This window comes from Topomyia yanbarensis, chromosome 3 (genome assembly GCF_030247195.1).
Source record: "Topomyia yanbarensis strain Yona2022 chromosome 3, ASM3024719v1, whole genome shotgun sequence".
NCBI classification, from domain to species: Eukaryota; Metazoa; Arthropoda; class Insecta; order Diptera; family Culicidae; genus Topomyia; species Topomyia yanbarensis.
In genome coordinates, this window is record NC_080672.1 from 319416127 (window position 1) to 319438283 (window position 22157).

Consider the following 22157-nt stretch of genomic DNA (forward strand, 5'->3'; position numbering starts at 1 on the left):
GTCGGAAAACCGGAAAGTAATTATACGTTTACACAATCTTCAGGATCTTGGAAAGGGCCAATTAATAACTGCACTTCATGAGAAGCTAGTACTTTATTATGCAGTTGCCTATGATAATTAAGTTTGTCAAAACCCTGACTAGAATACTGCAAATGTGTTTGAAAAATGCAACAAATTCTTTGGCATGATCGAACTGACATTTGGCAGAAAAGTTGTTTAAACGAAATTTTGTAAGCTACGGTAATGGTTGGCAGTTAGGATGCAACTTAAGAGTAAATCTTGTTCTTATCGAAGCGCATTTCTATAAGCTTTGCAATACCTCCGACCCGTCTCCGAATCTGCAATTTCAAACTCTTCAAGTGTCTAGTAATTTCGGCATTTCACGGACGAAGCCTTGCTTGTTGCTATAAATGAGTAGTCTTACCCAAGTCACTTGGAGATTCAATCGTCGGAAAAAAACCCATGAAAATTATTCGGCTAGCCCTGTTCGTCGAGGTTCCCGTTAATAGATTTGGAATTGCGATATGTCACGACATCTAGCGTTGCATTTATCGCTCATATGAGTAAATGCGCCCGGATAGTTTGCTACTGCGACAATAAAAACTCACATTTTCACACGAAAAGTTATTGGCACTCACACAACTTATCCGGATAAATACAACGTGTTATTTCTCCGGATAAATGAAACAGCCGGAGAATGAAAGAATGAGTATCACGGTATCCTTTTTTCGCTCGCTGCTATTTCAAAACACGAAAAAACAAGTCTATCATATTTCTTTGTCGCTTTTCTTTGTCATTATGTATATTTTTTAAAGTTTTTATTGATTTCCACGAAATTAAAATTTTATCACCTTCTCCGGTGAAAAGGAAAAAGTCAAATAAATTTTATCCGGAAAATCATTCTCACGCTGTGGAGACGGAGAATTTTGCGACTCATCTTATCTCGGAAAAGTTGGACCTCGGATAAGCTTCTTCTCGGGTGAGAGAGAGAGAGAGAATTACAATGCCTGAGCGAGACGCTTAACCCATTCATGCCCATATTGTTTGTGGACAACAACGTTTTTAAACTGCAATAACTTTTGATGGAGGCAAGATTTGCTCACAAAAACAAGTAAGGCTAATGAATGTGACTATTGCCTTTCATTTGAGTAATAATAGTTATAAGGATCAGCTTTAGAAGCAATGTTATTGCAATTAGTCTGATTGGATTCCGATGGAGCAGTGCTGCCAGGGACAGTTTACGTTGACATCGGAAAATGATTTTTTCATATATCTTCGTTGTGGTGCAATATTATTAAAAACTGATTAATTGTCTTTGGCTACGTTTTCCATGCAATTGGACTATTGAAAATATTCTTGGAGAATTGTATTGAGCATTGGAAGGTAAAAATTAAGCAGCTACTAGCACTGCAAGGGAAGCACCTATCTTTATGAAAATAGACTTTTCATGTTTCTTGATCTCGCCGTTTTAATGGAAAAATGGTTTTGAAATCCTACATGCACTAGAACAAAGTTGGGCATGAAAGGGTTAAAAACTAATGTATTGATGATCAAATATTTAGTGCCTTATTATCCTCAGATGAAATGTTTAGACGATATCAACTACTTTCGAGGTTTTGCCCATTGTTTGTATGAAGTCAAACCACTGTGCATAGGAATCCAATGGATCGATTCTTAGCTGAGATACCCTGGCTTTGATGATGGATTTGTCCGCAGAAAGATAATAGGCTGCTATCAACAGGATGACCTCAGATGGCAAAAGTCCCTTCTTGACACTGCCTACTGCAACAAATATTTCACTTTTAAGCGCACATGTTGAAATCACCTGCCAAACCACGTATTTCTACCTAAAATTTATTATGAACATTTTCTTTACCGGTAACCGCGTAGAACTCTTGACCTGAGAATTTCTTGAAATTCAATTTGACGTTTGTTTCATCGTCCACTACGACGCAATAAAACTTGGTCAACAATGTTGTGTGCAATAGAATACCCAGAAAAACACGAATTTTTGAAAACTCAATCGTTCCACCCATTGGTCAATTTCCAGTCCCACCAGGACCATATGTTCCAAATTTGGGCCAATTCGGACAAGTCTAGCTACCGAACCCTCGTAAAGGGTGTTCCACATAAAATTGCATCACGAAAAACGCCTATAGGGTATTTTCTCTTGAATATTTGGGTAGATGCAGTTTAGAGGGTATTGTTTACACTGTATTTTTATCGCTGTCAGTTTGTCAAAATTGGAAAAAATGGCGTCACCCACAAAGCAACGTCGCGAATTGAATTTGCTAAAATCCTTAATTCTTATCTATCCGGACATCGGAAAGCAACTCGGAATCGGGCAGGAAACGGTGAGTCGTATGATTAAACGTTACTACTAAACTCTGAGCATCGAACAGAAGGAGTAATGTTGGCAGAATGGATGTTCTATTAGTGATCGGGATTACAACCAGGGTTGTTAATGCGCTGAATTCAATGTTATCGTTTCAACGCGATACCGTTAAATCGATATTTTTTCCGTTGAATTCAACGGCGTTGATTTTGGCGTTAATTTCATCGTTCATCGTCTAACTAACCAATACTAACTGAAAATAGTTGTGTTGCTGTGTGTAGCACCAACTCCCCTTACACGATCATTAAAAGTTACATTACTGCTCAGTAATAACATTACTGATGCCTTGTGTAAGGGTAACTTTTCGTAATGATGGGAATGTTGAACAAATCGATTTTGCCTTAACGATAATTTAATCCGCGGATGAGAAAATCGATTTTTCGTGGTAGAAAACTTAACACAAAGATGGATGTTGTGATCGACAGAATGATTGCTCCGGTGAATAGTGGCTGGTTTGATACACTTGTAAGCAGAAGAGAATGGAAGTGTGCATTTAGTGCAATCTAAATTCATACTATGCTGCTTTCTAAGTGACTTATGTCCAGCAGCCTTTGTATGCAAATGGATCAGGGTCGACGTGATGACCCATCTCGTTGTGGTGCAAAAAACTGCTTATTGCGACTCTCACACCACAATCAAAGCCGGGGATATTACGGCAAGGATGTCGATCCACGGGAGGCATGCCAGGAAGAGATAGAAAACCTACAAATGGCTGGTGATTAAATGAACTTCCGCACCGGTGATGCTAATTCCAACAAGTATAGGAAATTTGGTAAATATTGCGAAAAAATCGCAGATTATCCAGCGGTTGATGGACGCTTAAACAACACCGGAATGGAGTACCTATGCTGTGTCACCTTCATGGCAAAAGAACAGGCGTTGCTCCGGCAGAATATGGAAAGGGCTCGGTTACTTTGTGAATTATCCCGGAAGAGAAAAAACTCAAACTTATTCATACGAAACCAACGAACAGTTCGCGGTTCAACTGAACCCGATCGAGCCCGTACTTCTCCGGATTCTAGATCAACTGGAAGCCGAAATCGTAAAACATGATGATGAGTTATGTTCTATCAATGACCACGCGGTATACTTGGTTGCAAGGCCTAACTCCTACTTAGCAGAAGGCAAAGGATTCTTCACATTTGCTTTCGATCATGTCCATATGAGCCTGCCTAGTCCTAGTTTACCATTCAAAGTTTATAACTGATTCGCTCTAGAATACCTATCCGTCTTTCAATTTCATTGCTTTCGCTTCTCTTAGTCCTAAATTTGCCGAAAATAACCAACAAAATTGATACAGAACAATTCGTTTGCCTAATGAAACCGATTCATTATAAGCCAACAAGAGTCGTTTCGTTGTGTTATACGAAAAACACGTAATATAATTAAATGTTTCATCAGAGCTGCGAATGATCCATTATGTGTATGAAAAATTTATAGCGATTTACGAATATATTTTTTCAGTGTATAGTCGTTAGTAAAAAGAAAATAGGAATAAAACAAATTTTGATTTTTGACCGACCTCAACATGTATAACACTGTCTTTATGTGACACGGCTCATGGTATCCAGAATACCTTTGTCGACACCACCAAAAAGTAACTTCTACCATCTACATAATTTCCTTCCCGGTTAAATTTGTTTTAAGGCCACTGCCAAGTGGTTCAATTGCACCTTAGCAACCACGGTGTACTGCGAAGATTTGTATGACGGAGAAGTGAGAAACCCGGTTTTCCCAGATGATTACGCTTTTCCGTTCGAGATTTATCGAGATAAATTCTGTAATGACGATAGCAGGCATGATAATCAAAAACACTTTTTGTATAATTTTGTTAGACTAATTTTTGGTTCGTTATTATAGCAGATTGATCATGCCAGCTCGCAGGTGAAAGCGAACTTTTTCTTATCGTCGTCGAATGCGGGGCTGACGTTTTCTTTTCTCACTTTTTTGCGATACACGATCGACGGAATTAATTTGGCTGGCGCACGCTGCCTTTGTTCCGGTGTAAGTTTTTATTTATTACAAATTATTTGTCCATTGAGCGTTGCCATCATGATTCCATCGCTTGTGACTTTATTCGTCGTAATGCTTGGCTTGATTATTAATTGCATTATTCATATCGTTTGAGTACTATATTGTGCTATTAACACTGTTTCCACAGTAACGTGCTTCATATTGATCGCTAATCGATTCGAGCTAACTCGGAAAGATGCTTTATTTGCTGCTTGACTTGAATGATATAGGCTCGAACGTCTTATTTCGAACCTATACTTACTTCATCCCGTTTTGTTATATTTATACTTTGGATGGGATTGATTTTAAAACCAATTCTTACTGTTATGTTTGGAATGCGAAGTAGTTATATTGCAATGATACATCACAGTTATTTGATCCGTAGAATAATCAAAGAATTCCTTTTAAATACCACACCAAATCGAAAAAAAATCATTATGGTGACTTTTGCTAAGCTTGTCGCTAATTGAACTTGGGCCTAAAAAGAAAATTGAAGAAAGTGAAAGGCCAACACCAAAAAAGTGCACACAGACCATTACCACGTTCTTCCGGCTAGCATTGTTGATGAACCGCACGATTAGTACATGTTGGAAAAGATACGCATTCTCTCCACCCCTTTTTTGTGAAGCTCACTTCCACTGTCACTTGCCGCGATGCAGAGGGAGGCAAACGCCTTTCTATATCTACTTGGGTGCCAATGGCCGACCAACAGAGGCAAGCACCAAATCGCATTATTTACCATAACAGTAAATAAATGACTATTGGAACCTGCTCTCTGGGTAGCATTAAGGTAGGGTGTTTTTTTCTTTTCTGAAAATATGCTTACGATGGCCATAAGCTGAAGGAGACAGGTTTTTTAACTACGTGCAACCTTAGGCATGATTGCCATGAACTTGACATCAGAATTGCTTCACAAGCTATGCTCGATGTGGCCTCACTAAGGGCGTAATAAAGACACCGACGACAATTCGACGTGCCAGCCGGAAGGAATTCAACATGAATAACTCTCGAGTAACTCGTGACTAGGGCGTAAAAGCCAACGGTTGAAAGCCGCTGTAAGGGAAATTACAGATAAACCGTTACTCGCCGAACACTGTTGACAGTTAATATACGAGAAAAGTTTTATTTTTCTTGTGGTGTGATCTCTACTCTACGAACTAGAACTAGCAAATGATCAAAAATAAAATACTTTTCATATTCTCAGTCAGTCATGATTTATACTTAATTCAGACTGATAATTGCAAAACATGTAAATATATAATAGCTTATATTAAGTAAACCGTTCTAAATATCTTGCCAAATTTGAAGGAAAGGGTTACGTCGGATTGTCGGTGATATAAGTACACACTCCAGTGGGAAACTTGTCAGACAAGATTTATCCATACGTAAGAGGCGTGCTTCATCGTTGTAAGAATAATTTGAAACACACGAAAGAATGAAAATAATCTTAAATATCAATTGACAAGCTTAATACATATGTTCATGTGGGTAAGTGCATCGGTTATCTGTTTTTCATGAGGTTTGAAGATCAATGTACCGTGCATTCCATGTTTGCATATCTACTGCATAACATTAAGAATGAATTGGTTCCTATAATCCCGCGGATTTTTTCATTAGTTCCTGTTAACGTACCGTGCTGTTCAGCTTTATGCAGTAGCAAGAAATCGGCATTATGTCATTTGAAAGGGAAAATGAAATGAGTTTTAGCTCATTACTGCTCATAACGAGCTTCTCAGGACAAAAATACTTTCCAGTTATTATTCTATTAGATAATTTATTGCGTAAAGCACATATTGTTTGAATTGTAATTCGTTATACTGTTGCAGTCTGCGGAGTTCAGGGGTTTTTACAAATACATTAGTTATGGAATATGCGTTTCGCCTTCGTCTCATCAGAACCCGATACTAACAAATTCTCATGGGTTCAAAAACCATGCAACCCCATAAAAATACCATGAGCATGGTCCGCGCCAAATTTTGGCGGTTCCCCACTACCACGTTCTTCCATGTGTTCGCACACCTATGCGTAACTCGTTGCATCTTAAAAATACTTGGGTTCGATATCTAATCTAGAACTAAGACTAGATGAAAATCAAAATGCCACCATCTCCAGAAAATCAATCTATGTGGTAATAACGAAAGTCACAATACGTTGCAGTAAAGTTATTGTTATTTGACTCCGATTCTCCAATCCACGTGGTATATTCAAAAATGCATTGTATGGCGCATGTTGTGACAGGAGCGCATATTCGAAAGGATAACGAGCTCACGCACGACAAATGTAATGATGGCTTCGCTTTTGTGAAATGAAAAATTGCAACGGAAAGACAACTGTTTGTTCAGTTATGTGTGTGGGCAGGCTCTTTACGGCTGCCTTTGTTGCGTGTTGTTGAAATTGTGAACGTTACGAACCGGAAACTAACTGTATCGCATAGTTTTACTCTTTGATAGGGGCCCGTTTCAAAATATCGATCAGCAAGGTGGAATTATAACTTTAAAGGTTGTGTTTCACTTCCGTCGTACTGAACGGATTATCTGAACTATTTGGAATAACTAGAACGGTCTTGTATTGAATTTTAAAGTATTTACAATGGAACATATTTTTTTGAGACTGTCTCGTAAGCTTACGCTCATAGTTCTCGCTATTTGCTGTGTGCCTACATAATTAGTTTTTGGCGTCATATCTGATATCGGGTTGCTATTTAATCTTTATAAAATTGCATGCACTAATTTAGTATATAATTATTTTGGATATGGCATCCACATGAATAGCGTCATATGACTGTGCAACTTCAGTCAGTCCAGATCGCTAACGGAGTAGCAGCCAGGGGTGATCGCACAATCTCAAGCTCTGTGAATAGAATGGGAATACCTATAGCTAGGGCCGCCGAGATGGTGGGGGACGAGGTGTTTCCCTCCGGGCCCGGAGTTTTGAAGGGGGCCCAGATTTTTAATAGAAGCTAAAATTTTGGCAAATACTTTTCAACAAAAATTTCAGTATCTTGTAAATGATGTAACTAGAATAGCGAAAATTCTAAACTACTGCATATTTGAAATCAAATATTATTTTTACCCAATCAGAAGATCAGATCAGACCGGGCATAGTGTAGTTGGTACATCGGCTACCTTGTACTCAGCTAACCTGGGTTGGATTCGTAACCCCCCACATAGGAATGGAGAATTTTTTGAAGAAAATTTTCTATACTGAATGAAGTAGCGAATGGCCCTAATGTTAAAATTTCTATAATCGAAAAAAATTAGATCAAACTTGCTAGGGGTAAAAAAAATAAATGATTTGATTAGAAGTCATGAGGCTGTCTTCAAATTTCGTCAATATGAAATCGATTTTTTTATTTATTGGATTGTCTTCGTAACTGCTGGATTATTATCGAAAGTAATTATTAGAAAGAAAAAGAAAACTTCTCGACCTTCTATTTAGGGTTGCCACACCGGTTTTTGGTGACGAATTCCGTGTCTTTGTTCAGGTAATTCGTATTTCACCCGGAAGAATCCAGTGGATTATTTTGCAATTTTTTCTTCATCAGGACCTTCAGCATCATTTTATAAATCGTCTAGCACACAGTCATCATAAACATCATCCTCGTGTTGCAGACCCTAATCGATAAGTAGGGCCCCTCTCGGTGTTGGCCAATATATTTAAAAAGTGTTCACCACCCTTTGGGTTCAGATTTACTTTATCCCACAGGACCTTCACTTCAATGGATCAACGGATTATATGCTCCTCACAAAGATTCTCGAAATATACTGAAGTGTGATTTTACACCCCGTGTTTGTTTACTGTAGAACAGAGCAAAGTTCACTCGGGGTATCCTTCACAGCGAGAGTGGCTGGTGCTTTTTGATTTTTTGTGGGTATTCAAGGATGTGAAGTACTACCCCCCACTAAATCAACAAGACTGTTCACAAATGCGAAAGAATACACCACAACATTACACTCTGCGGTGAATGTGAAGAATATATGATATATTTTGTGCTAAGAATTTCATAAGAGATAAAGCAGAGCCTGTTTAGCTGTTATGAATGTTTTCGAAACCAGCATAGCGTAAAATCCAACCACAGCCCTTATTTGAAATTTGATCCATGTTTCGCTATTTTCCCCAATTTTTAATTTTCACATGGATTTTTTAAAATTTTGTTAATACACTTTAAAAAGCACTGGTTTTGGGCGACTTCGTGGAATGTTATATTAACAGGACATTTTCTTGTTTGATGTCTTTCGCATATTGATACAAACACTGATGAAGGCTGCAAGTCGTAGCCGAAATACGTATTTGTAATATAAAAGTGCAGTTTTCAGTTTTCATAAAATAGTGGAATTAAAACGGAAGACATCATAGAATAAGTGTTTAATTTTTTTTTCAAGTTGTAGATTTTTTGTATTTCCGCAAATTCAACATTCCGCATTTTTTATCTATTTCCATTGTTACAATATTGTTATTTTATCCATCTTTTCACGCTTTTCATTTTTGCATTTTTATCACTACCACTTTCCTTAATTTATAGTCATTTCTATGTTATTCCATTTTATTTGCAATTTTTCGAGGGAATTCCATTCTATTTTTTCTGTTGTTTCATATTTTAATACTCTGATTTTTTTTTGTTTCTTTTATCATTCCATCCAACTTTTAAAATTTGTCTATTTAAACTAATAATTCAATTTTTGGTCTTTTGACTAAAGTGCCAATACCTTATTTAGAACTAGTGGTATCTAACGGGCAAAAACGATCGGAAATGGTGAGTGAAGCTTAGCAATCATGTGAAAAAAATTCCCCCCAGAGGCGAGATTCGAACTCGCAACCTTTGAGACTCCGGCCCAATGCACTAACCCTTATGCTATCCCTGGGTATGGTGTCTATTTGCTCCATTTATTCTTATCATTCCCTTTTTCTATTTTCTTTATTCTTCATATACTTTTGCATTTTTACTTTTTTTAACCTTCCGGAAGTCGCGCTAGTGCACTGAGTGCACGCTACTCTGAAAATCTAGCGAAGTCGTCTTAGCGCACCAGCGGCTGCTCGTTCAGTGGGCTATTTGTGCGACTTCCGGAGGGTTAAATTCATCCCAAAATGGCTTAGTGTCCCATTATTTACCTTTCTCACATTTTGGTCCATGTTTTCTAGTTTTTAGCTTTCCGTTTTCCATAGTTTCTAGTTATTTTTTCTCATTGCTAATTTGAAATAATTTCATTCATTTTTTACACATTTTCCTTAATCTTTCATTTTTGTTATTCTTCATTTTTCCATTTAACCTATTTTGAAAATGCTTTTTCTGTTGGTCATTTTTCAATAGGTTTGCTTTTTTTTTATTTTTCTAGAAAACATTAGATTTAGATCTTAAATCTTTTTTGCCATTATGCACATTTTTTCTTCGTTTTATATTTAGGTTGTTGTTTGAATATCTGTCAAGCTTCATTTCTAATACTTTTTTCCATTCTTTAAATAATCTCATCTATTTCTTCTTGTTATTTTTTTTATTTTTTGTGTTTTACGGAATACCATTTTGGTTTTTTACTATTTTTTGTTTTCTATTTTGTCCATTTTTGTCTTTCCAAAATTCTCCATTTTTTCGTCTTTTCATCCTTCCAATTTTCCAATTTTTTCAAAATATTCCGGTCCATTTTTTTAATTTCTTCATATTTATTTTATTTTTGTCTTTTATATCTATTCCTCTACTTTTCTGCATTCTTAACGTTTTATTCACTTTTTCTATTGCTTTAAATATTTCTTGTTTTTAATGTTAAATATATTTCATTATTTTGGAGCTTTTCAGTTTTATGCATTTTTATTTATATCAACTAAAAAAGTTTTTTTCATGTTCATTGATTCTCAAAATTTTCTCACATCTACCGATTTTTCTTTATTATTTTCACCGTTTGTTCAATAATGTTTGACTTCTTTAAACTTTGCAGTTTGTTTGTCTAGTTTCCTGTTTTCTTTTATCGATTTTTGCCTTTCTCATATTTATAGGTTTTATTTTGGTTTTTGTTTTCGATTATACATTTTTGACAATTGACTTTAATTTGTTTTTCTGGTTGATTTCACGATTTTCAGTTTTTCTGTACACTCTTTCAATATTAAATTTTTCCTTTGTTTTTTCTCGTACAATTTATCTCCGTTTAGATAATGTTTTTAATTTTTGTAATTACTACATTTTTAATCTTTCCATTTCTATACTTTTACTAATACTATTGACAAAAATCGCTCTTTTCAAAGTCACCAAAACTTTCGAAGAGGTATTCAAAATGATATAAAGTATTAACAGCCCTACGTTTTGACCGTCATTGGCACTACAAACAACTAGAGCAAAAAAAGGTATATAACAAGATAATTTCAGTGTAATATACATAATATCAGTAAGTACAATGGATTTCAAACTTCAACTTTGTGGTGCACGGGCAATATACAGTGGTGGGAGCCCGTACGTTGGACACCCCGGGCCCGTATTTTCTCTCTACGGCTCTGCCTATGGCATCACTCAATTGGTTTTAGTACATAGCAATTCTTCGGCAATAGATACAATTTCATTTTCATTACTGTGCCGAACTTAGTGCTGAAATCAAGAATTGAATAGAGTTCAATCAAATTCGTAAATCATCAATACTTTCGAATCTTATGGAACTAATCGCTTTGGGTTGATTCGTAGTGTATTCTCCTAAATGACCTTTTAGACAAAATTACAAAAAAATGTCAGCAGCATGCATATCGTCAAACTAGTTGAATCTAATTTAATCATTCTATTCATCCATTGCACAACTCACGTTGTCCTATATATTAGTGCGTTGGTGTAGTATTCAAGAAGTTCCTCTGGATGCAGCATGAGTTTGCTTGATCTACTTATACCCTCCCACACTGTTTTGCGGAACTAAAGAACACAGTTATTCGTTCAAATGCTCACTTAATACGCCTTCTCTTTCTCTCTCTCTCTCTCTGCTGTGTATTTCCTCTATTGAATTTAAATAAAATCCGCCTTTCATCGCTAAAGACTTTTCGTTCTGTTTTGTTTAAGATTATTCCTGTTTACATTTCTCTTATGCTTTGCATTTCATTATGAAGCCTGCTTATTCCAGTGACCTATATATAAAGCTGAGAATTTGTTTTCGAAAGCTGAAGCGTATCATAAACACAGACAAGTCGTCATCGTCGCCCTCTCGTTGGGCTCTCCAAGCTTCAGCATTGGCTCACCACACTACGGACAGGTTGCCGGCATCTCGTTTCAAGCTGTGAAACGGTTGAAGAAATGGGTCGAATAGTGTTAAATGCTTACAAACGTACGCACCGGCACGGCATGGCGCTGATTGTGTGTTATACAAGCAACGGATGCAGTGCATCGATCTTCCGAAAATGAAGGAGGTAGCCGTGAATATCCAATGGCGATGATAATTTTATAAAAATCAATTTAATGCCTATGCCTAATCTGATTTGACGCGAGAAATTGAAAGTTAGCCGTGTTGCGTTCGTGCTTCTAGCACATATTTCTGCGCCTGACAATGGTTATTACTGCACGTATGTGATGGTATGCGATTTTTCGTTTCCAAGGCGGAGTGGACTACGGAAGCTAAAATATTTTCACTTTTACTTTCCGGTTTGTATGAAAGATGTGTTGCGTGGATATGATGTATCGACTATTATATGTAATATTAACTGTTGGCAAATAACTGAAATTAACGTAATTGTTATGTGGCTTTACATTACTGTACGGTTTAAATAATCCCGTGGTGTATTTTAGGCTGGCAAAGCCTAGACACATAAAATCAGTACATATTTTTTCTTTATTTTTAAAAAACCAAAGCGGTTGTAATATTTTCTGTTCAAAAGAAAAATGACGATTACTTTGTATATCATCTATGAGTTGTTAGTTATATCAGTTTAAGAACTTTAAACGCATATGTAAATGATAAGGCGTATTCATATGAGCTTGAGCTTGTGCGACCACCCCTGGGCTGCTACCCCGTTATCGATCTGCACTAGCTGAAGTTGCACAGGGGAATCAGTAGGTAATTATGCTTGGGAGTAGCGAAACATCTTTCAATGTGCAAACTCCTGGTAATCCTAAACTGTTTTATTCATCAATACCGGCGCCGGCCAGGTCCGAGCGTAGATCACGGAAGGAAAGAGAAGGAATGGTTAGTTCGCTACTTGCTTTTGCTAGAGGCCGTACATAATACTGTGCACTCCACAAGTATCACGGGAGGAGAATATTTGTTAGTAAGTATAGGAAGTTGGATTCTACTTCTCCATTATCGACGACAGAGCGATGACTTTACTATCTGGACTAGATATCGATCCATCAACTCATGGACCGGGGACCAACGGCTTTACTTCCCTGCCGAAGGAAGAACTGACCACAGTTTTTTACACCTCAGAAAAATCTCAACGACCTCGGCTGGGATTGAACCCAGACTAATTGGAATAAGTGGCGGTCACGCTTACCACTCAACCACCGGCGCCGTCAAAAATGATAAGGCGCATTTATATGAGTAATTATAGGTAGTATTGCGTTTTATCATGATAATCAATTGTTTATATACAAAAATACACAATTGACTTTTCCAAACTTTCGTAGAACACATGAATCATATGATAAGCACTATAATATGTCGCGGTACGAAATGGTTTGTATCATGGTCCATTGGAATAATATTACTCTCACGGAGTCAAACTATGACGCATTCGGCCTAATGTCCTAACGACTTTCGGCCTAAAAGTTCGACACCGTTGCTGCAGAAGTTTCTGTGGTCACGGTCGGTCACAAATTTTTATTTTGGTATCGAATCCACCCTTTTATTGCTTATTTTTGCGTCGGAGGTGCTAGCCGGTGGCATTGAAGTACTGGGCTTTTGCTGAATATTTCTTTTTTTGGTTAAACTGTCGTCGCTTTGTTTAAACAATTGGTAGAGATTTAACAGAATACGTTGATGTTTGTGTGTTGAGTTTGGTTTCAACTTTTGTTAGTAGCTTTCACGCATGGCTTGAAATATTGTAAGGTTGAATTATGGGTAGATAAAGTTTTAAGTATTTTAATCAATTTCTCAAAATTTGATTGACGATATAATATAGGGGAGTTTTCCCGGTTGTGTGCCAATCGCTATTTTGGACATGTGCGATTGGCTAGCGCTGTTAAACTCTACGCATCTTAAAATCTTATTTTTGAGAGTACCTCGCCCAAAAACATCTATCCGCACTTTAGTGTTAGAAGTGTGTATCATTGATAAAGTGTCATTATCCCTGGTTGTATCCGGTTGTGGGTTACCTTTAAAAATAAGTTCTGAATACACAACTTTAGCCAATTTAACTTCAGACATCTCTCGAAATGTTAGATTTATTTTGGTGTTGAATCAAACTGGACATTAGAAACATTCTTAAATCCTGGTTAAATCTTGTTTCATCAGTTAAAAATTAAATACTCAAAATTCACCTAAACATGAAAAAATTCTCACGATTCAACCGCTTCACTCGTCATTTCTGCTGACAAAAATTTCTACTCACTTGTGTGTTCTCAAAGAAAAAAATGATTTGCTTACATCTTTCTTACCGTGTCCATAACAGCGTACTTGCCCCTCGAAAAAACCCGAGAGGTCTAATTCATCTATTCGTCTACTACAATTATTATGTGCTGTGTCCACTTTCCATCTTCTTTATGTACAGTACCAATACTCCGCGGGGTAGTTTACCTCATAACATGTAGGCACGTGTTGTTCTAGACCATCTGTATTTCGATCGAATGTTTAGTCTGTATAGTTGGTCTATATCTATAGTTTTTTTTCAATTCACTTTAAACCTTATTAGCTCATTAAGAATCCTTAGAATGCGTTGATTTTGTTTCTATGAACGTTTTCATTCTTCCATATCATTGTCACAACCATCATCATTTATCGTAACAAGTTAAGCTATTTAAATTTGATTCATGTGATATAAACATTATTAGGCACATATAAAGACCAAATAGCCCCAATGACTAGTATAATCATACTCTTTCTTCCGTAGAAGAAAAAACGGACATCAATCTTAATGGCTCTGTTAGTCCACGGTGCGGTTTTTCTACCACATAATCATTTTCGCTCATAGAAGGTATTTCCGCTTTAATATTCGTTTACTGCATAACAGAGCCGCTGTTTGCTAAGCCAATGAACTCTGTATTTTGTACATACGGGTTAATGATTTCTGATGTTTTCTGTTGTGTGTAAGATTGTTCTCTATAAAACTTTTGTTTGCTTTTTCTTTGCGAATTATTTAATTCCCACAAATTCTCTTTTATTGTCTTCGTCGATTCTTAATCTTTAAAAGTATACGGCGCCGGTGGTTGAGTGGTTAAGGGTAAGCGTGACCGCCACTTATTCCAATTTTCCTAGGTTATATTCCAACCGAGATCGTTGAGATTTTTCTGAGGTGAAAAAATCTGTGGTGTCACGTTTTCCTTCGGAAGGGAAGTAAAGCCGTTGGTCCCCTGTCTATGAGTTTGGTGGATCGATATCTAGTCCAGATAGTGAAGTCACCGCTACTCCCTACTTATTCTCTTGGGATTTTCGATTGATTGACACCGGTGTAGTGGATTGCACTGGTTTTGCACTTTCTAGCAGAAGTGTCAATGGAACATACCCAGTTTTCTGCACTTCTGCTAGAAAGTGCAAAAACGATGCATTTTCAGTGCACTCCAATACACCGGTGTCAATCAATCGAAAACCCTATCTGTGTAATTTCAGCTAGTCCAGATCGATAACGGAGTAGCAGCCAGGGGAGGTCGCACAAGCTCAAGCTCTTAATTTTTAAAAGTTTACCCTTTTAATTTTGAGAGCTTAAGGTTCAACCGAAAAGCCACGAAATATAAAAACAGGATCCCAATCTGTTGAAGTTCCTATTCTAAAAAACCGTTTTCAGCATAACACTCAAATTTCAATTGGTCTATTGGTTAAAAACCGATTTTGGGTTTTCGCTTTAACTATTATTAAACTCGTTCTCGTTTATGCTAGTCTAGTCTACACATACACAGCCAATACATGTAGGGATCCTGGAAAATTGCAGACGTTCGTCCACAATTTCTCTTGTCATTATTAATGTTTGTGGCACATATTGAATATGACACAAGCATTAAAGCGGCCAGGACAACTGTGCAGCGTACAAAATAAAGATGATTCAAAATTATACGGCAATCAAATTATTCATTCAATGAATGATTTAATGAACGGATTATTTTGAACCTTGAATAAGGAAGAAACGTGGACAACCGTCCACAATTTGATGGGGGTCTGATAAATCGTTGGGAGCGACTTTGCTAAGAGGGTTAATGTCACTCCTTTGGTTCCTGGGATAGGACAGAGGTATTTAGCCCTGTCATGGCTAATGAGTCAGGTTATAACGCCTTTACTCGCTTTCTGAAATAATGATAGAGTTATTTGACGAAATGATAGAGAAAATTGACTAAACATAAAGACAAAAAAGCCTAAACAAGCTCGCAAAATATTTTCACTCATTTAATCATCTAATGAAAAGTGTTAGGAATTATATGCGAAAATGGCAATTGCACCAAGCGCAAAACAAACGTTTTTTGGGCAAATTGTAGAATAACCCGTGTTTGAGTTAAACAATAAAATAATAATTGGAAATCTCTCACCCAATAATCGCCAGTCTATTTTTTAGTAAAGAGAGCTCTTGTGCTCAGACTGAAAGATGTTTGCTCTTCGTTGCACAGTCACAAACTCCAAAATTTTGCAATTCCTTATTCCCCGATTTCAAGCTCCATACAGTGGTCGCAATAATTGAATCCAAGAGAATGTAGCAACACCACCAACGCCAATTTGTTTGATATTTGTGCAATTTCTGGCCAAATTAAGTAGTAAGCACTTTTGCATCACTTCACTTAACATCGGAACTAACATACTGAAAGTGGTGCAATAAACATACGTTTAACGTCAGTTTTTGCAGGTTTTGTAGTATTTCACTTAGTAAAACCTAACAACTGAAATAAACTAAAATCTTAGATTTTGATGCTGACGAAAATTATGTGTCAAAACTTTTCACAACTTGCTTCAGCCACGGCCTACTGTCTCTAAACTCGTTCTCGATTATGCTTGGAAAAAATCACTTCACTAAACTGTAAAATATTGCAATATTTCACATAGTAAATTAATTTTGGGAAAGATCGTGTCGTTGATTCCTTTTTTGATGTTTACGGTAACCAAATAGGAAACGCGAACAGCAAGGAATAGAGGGTTACCATTGGTGCATATAAATCTAAATGTTCTTGAACATCATGTACATCAGTCTAGAACAGCTTTTCAGTCAATACCGGAAATATATTATCTGTAATTTATTATTTAAATATCCTGATTCCTGCGTTGCTAATACCGGTAATACAGTAATCTCGCTGAGGAAATTTTAGAGACATTAAATTTGCGAGTAACAGTAAGAGAGAGAGAGAGAGAGAGAGAGAGAGAGCTATGCAAAATTCGCATTAGAATCATGTTTATCTGCATGTAAATCATATGGTTCATTTTTTGGGTGTATTGATAGTTTATCTAAACTGCGATTACATTTGAAATATTTCCATTCACTTTAGGCTTTTGTTGACAACAAATAAAAATTCAAAATCATGCAATGGTTTTTTTCGCATTTTTTTTCTTTTACAAATTTTGAATTTTACACTGGTGTGAATTCGACAGATATTCTTCACATTAATTTAAAGGTGGTTGCCATTAAATAGTTTTCAAAGACAAGATCTTTTTGCTATAACATGTTAATCATTAGAAAATCAATGTTAAATCACTACAATTGGTACTGATACTTGACCAACTGATTCAACTGCACAATCACTTGGATAAGACGTGTCAATTTGTTATCGTGTGCAGTCAAAATCGCGTAACTGCAACGACATATATCTTAATAGTAAATAACCAATTTATGGGAACAATCGGATTTAAAAGTAACCAATAACGTCTGAGCTTCCCGCATATTGAATTAGACATGTAATTGTTAATGGCGTTACAACAAAGACATAAACGCAATATAGCAGAATACACTTCAGTTTTCCCCTTCTAACTTGTGCCGTAAATTGCCATCGGAATTTTCAAGCAATTCGTTTAGAATATGTTTTTTTTCAAATTTGGTGTATAACAAATTTGGCGAAACAATAACAATTAAAGGGTTGAATACAGGCCACGACTACGGTAACATTAAAAAAGTAGATGAATTATTAAAATAAATCATAAATTTAATTATCATTATATTGTTGTTTCGAACAGCTGTACGTTAAACGTCTGCTAAGAGAAAATTTATTCTTTTCGTTCGAATAGGTTTATGAGTAATATATGTTAAGGCAACGATAAAATAAAGGAAACAATTCAATTTAAACTTTCATCTTAATAGACTTTTCAGGTTTGATTGCTCTAATGGCCCCAATGACTCAGGTGAAACCGTTTATACCGACACGTTTTGAAATGTTTATCAAAAGCTTCAGTAAAAGTGTACTAAACATATTCGTCAGCTTCAATGCTTTTTTTTCTTTCATTGCATTTTAACTGAAAATGCGCCAACGCTATCTGATCGTCTCTGATAATTTTCGTTTTAGTTCAGCCGTGTTCCATACATGTACTACTAATGCAACCAACATGGTTTCAACCTATAGGGGATAAATACCGTTAAATTGTTTTTTTGTTCTTCTAGCGCCCTAGTCTGATATCTAAGGAAAAGAGCATATTTTCGCTTAGTGTCTATTATCACTCTACCTATATTTGAAGCCGTTGGTTAGAGCAGCGCCTACTATCTATGTTTAACGCATTGGCTTAACGTGTAGTACGATATCTAATTGGGGCAACCGATTCGAGTTTTTGTTACGTTCAAACAAAAGTATTTCACCATTCTCGGGCCGTTTTTGTTATTATGTTGGTTGTTAGGAACGAAGCAAATATACTGGTGGCAACTTATACGCAATTCATCGATTGTAGGCCGCATAATTAATGAACAGTGTTGCATTCTCAGAAATAGGGCCAAAATAGGCTCTTTACCTTATTACCCGAAGTAACACTAATAGCAGCGACGTGTGTTTCATGCCCGATAGGCTTGTAGTATCTATGAAGATCAATCTTCGGCAGGCACCCATTCGTATTTTCCTTAAGCTCTGTGCTTAACAAATGGCTGATGGTTGGGATCTGAGGGAGCAGCAATGGTCGACCCAGTGAGCCATTATTTTTGATGTATGTACAACTCGTACTCGACGAAAGAGCTTTCCATTGTTTCCGCTAAGCCTGAATTGGATGCACATCATGATTTGGTTCATAAATCAATCAGCTGGCTTTTGTCCGTCGTTTGCCGCCGATTCGTTAGCTTCTTGGAATAGATGGAACCGAAGAAGAACATTGTCAGGGCTTGGAAAGTGACTGTGGAACAGTAATGTTTCTGCTATCGCACTTTTGAACCTAAATGGTTAATATAGGTTTTTTTTTCAAATCTCGCCTCCTCATTCCTTCGAGAATCAATTTGATGAATCATTTTTTAAAATCGGCCGAGGCATCCTGATGCACCGTAAAGCGTTTCTCTACCAAAACAGCGCGGTTCTCTTTAAGTGTTAAAAGCTCAGCGCTAAAGCGAAATTTTAAAAAAATACTATGATAAGTAGTACATACATTTGTCTTAAAAAATCATGTTGTCAAGATGGGTTCTTTCTTTTGGTGAACGCGCGAGTTTAAGTAAAAAATAAACTCTTTCCATAAACCTACGTCAAAGCATTGCTTTATTGAATTTAGTGAGAATATTCATGTGAGAAGGATCTAAAAGTCGAATAAAATTAATTATGTGGCCCATCTTATTCGGAAAAGATGGTTAACTACTCGCGCGATTGAGCATTAAAATACTTGATAATATTACGCTTTGAAGTGTATATTCATTTTATTAGTTTCAATCATTATATTGCCTTACCTGTATTTTAATTATATTCATATTATCTAATAAAAACACCAGTTTAAGAGTTTTTGATAGAAAAAGTGGAAATGCCAGTCCGTCGTATTTTGTTTTTTTAACAAAGAAGTTTCAGACGTTTCACATGGTTTGTGGTATCCTTTATGTTACGATTATGTGATATTGTTTTTCTAAGGAAAATCGTTTTCTGCTGTAAATTGCACGTAAGTGCAATTACAGATCCCTCTAACGCATCAGAAGAAAACATTCTGAATATAATCGTAATATTTTCTTTGATCAAGTCACTTTGAGTGGACAGTTCGTAAGACTTGCATCATCACCACATCATTCAGAAGTATTATACTAGGTTCATGTACGGTAGTTAGATGCATCTCAAGGTATCACAATCTGGTGCATGAGGTGGTGTTTCTCAGGCCTGCAAATAATCTACAAAATACGATCTGGCATCGTATTCATCGCTTTAATTGATAATTTTGTAAATACACTCAGGTTTTTTTTTACGCGGGGGATACGAGCCGCGTAAATGAAAACCGCGTAAATGAAAACCGCGTAAATTTCAAAATCCGCGTAAATGAAAACCGCGTAAATTTCAAAATCCGCGTAAATGAAAACCGCGTAAATTTCAAAATCCGCGTAAATGAAAACCGCGTAAATTTCAAAATCCGCGTAAATGAAAACCGCGTAAATTTCAAAATCCGCGTAAATGAAGACCACTTAAATTTAAGAATCCGCGATAAAGGGAACCTCATTGATGGATACCGCGTAAATTTCAAAATCCGCGTAAATGAAAACCGCGTAAATTTCAAAAACCGCGTAAATGAAAACCGCGTAAATTTTAAAAACCGCGTAAATGAAAACCGCGTAAATTTCAAAATCCGCGTAAATGAAAACCGCGTAAATTTCAAAATCCGCGTAAAAAAAACCGCGTAAAAAATACCGCGCAAAAAAAAACCGCGTAAAAAAAAACTTGAGTGTACATACTGCCTCTAATTGGGAAACTGCCAACTAATTGGGACTTTAATGCTCTATAAACGACGAACTTTCTAAGGTGCACAGAAACAAAACGCTTCTTTCAGATATTCACCCTAGGCTATAACCCCAACGACAATAAGAACTTTCATCGGTATACCTCGACCATGAATAAATTATTGTAAATTGCGCAAAATACTTTTTATAACGGAATGTTTCCCAGGACCAACAGGCAGTGAAGGGCAAATAAAAAGAAATTACAATGAGTTTCATGTTTTGTTTCTCGCTTCCCATTCAGTACCCTTTTCTCCATGATTAAGCAGCATCACGTTAAAGTCGTCTGCGTACCCAACAGCAGGCTGCTGCGGCAGCAGCTGTACCATCAGCTCATTCAGTTTGCGAGTGGAAGCCCGATAAGCTATGCGGTACACTATGCGCCAAAGCGTACAAGAAACAGGCCATCAAATTCTTTCTTATTTTAGTCACAGTATGCTTTCATAGAAAATAAAAGGCATGAATCATAGCTACCGCTCATGCGCCACGGGCTACGACTGATGGTGCCTTATGCACACAGCAGAGCACTACGGCTACCAACGTCTCACCTTTCTCGGCAAGCCACAACACAGCACAGTCCACGGCAGTCACGAGAGTTGCGAAGGCAGGCTACCTACAAGTCTCTAGATGGTCTCGCTATTATGATGCTTTTCATTTTCATTTTGCTGGCCCAGACATGGTGAACTCGTGCGGCTAAGCTTTTCCGTTGGAAAGAGTGTGCAGCGAATTAACCAGAAGTGAACAGTTATTGACTGGGGCTAGATTCAGCGATAGTGAAAATCGACACCGAATTTTTCCGAAAATTTCATGACTGTATATTTTTTGTGAACAGCAAAGCAAATTTTTCCAATGATCTTTTAGTGATCAGTGATTCTCAACCTTTACGCTGGGTAATGCCTCTTCAAATGTCAGTATTGTTTGCTCTGTTTCGCCTCTAATAATACAGTAAAGTAGCATTTGTTTTTGCGATATTCAACATTTGTCCATCGCCAGTCATAAAAACAATAAAAAAATCAGGTATCAAAAAATAAGCTGTGCACAATTTAGACAAAAATGGATTATGCTTCCGGGTACATTCCACCTTTAGTGTCACATCGGTTCTTCGGTGATGATTGAACCGATTTTCTCAAACCAAGTCTAATGGAAGGCATAATAAGAAATAAGATAAGGAATTTCTGACGCACTCTCCCTTCTCACTTCACTACCTCCCCTCCCTACCCGATAAGCGGGGTCGGTTCTCACGGTAAAGAGGGACAAATCGGTTTTTGCCAGAAGACATGTTGGTAGATTTGAGCGATTCGTAATTATGCTGCCAAGCTCGACTCCTGCCAGTAGAAGACAAAAGATTAGCCCTTATGATTTTAAACCTGTTTCTAATGACCCTGCCACTTCTAGTTTTCTGATCTGCATAGTTCACATCCTTGCTCTCACTACTATAGCGCTAAAATTTCATAACTTTTCTTACTCAATAATCTCTAGCTAATTGAATGGCGTTAAAAAGTGAAGAAGAAAATGTGACTACATATTAGTCGAAATAAAAAAGGAAAAAAAACAAGCGAATAACAATCGGGGTTTGTCTCTTGAACTTCTTTGATTCTGGGCTACGGTGTGCAGGCAGATCAAGTCAAATATGTTGGGGTTATATTGGATTCCAACCCGAACTGGTTTGCTCACATTGAGTTCACAGTCAAGAAAGCGTGCATGGCCTTCGGGCAGTGCAAACGAACTTTTGGAAAGACCGAGGGTCTCAAACTCAATCCTGTCATACGGATAACTTGTGTAGTGGTAGAGGGGAGAGGTG

General features: G+C 37.0%; 1 protein-coding gene across 1 annotated transcript in view; it reads left to right on the plus strand.

The window, feature by feature from the left end:
* Window positions 1-20613: 20613 nt before the first annotated feature.
* Window positions 20614-22157, plus strand: part of LOC131688072 (uncharacterized) — a 34957-nt gene continuing 33413 nt past the window's right edge. Inside the window, exon 1 of the mRNA XM_058972225.1 lies at window positions 20614-20727. Within this exon, the coding sequence (XP_058828208.1) occupies window positions 20614-20727 (114 nt within the window). The remainder of the gene's footprint in view (window positions 20728-22157) is intronic.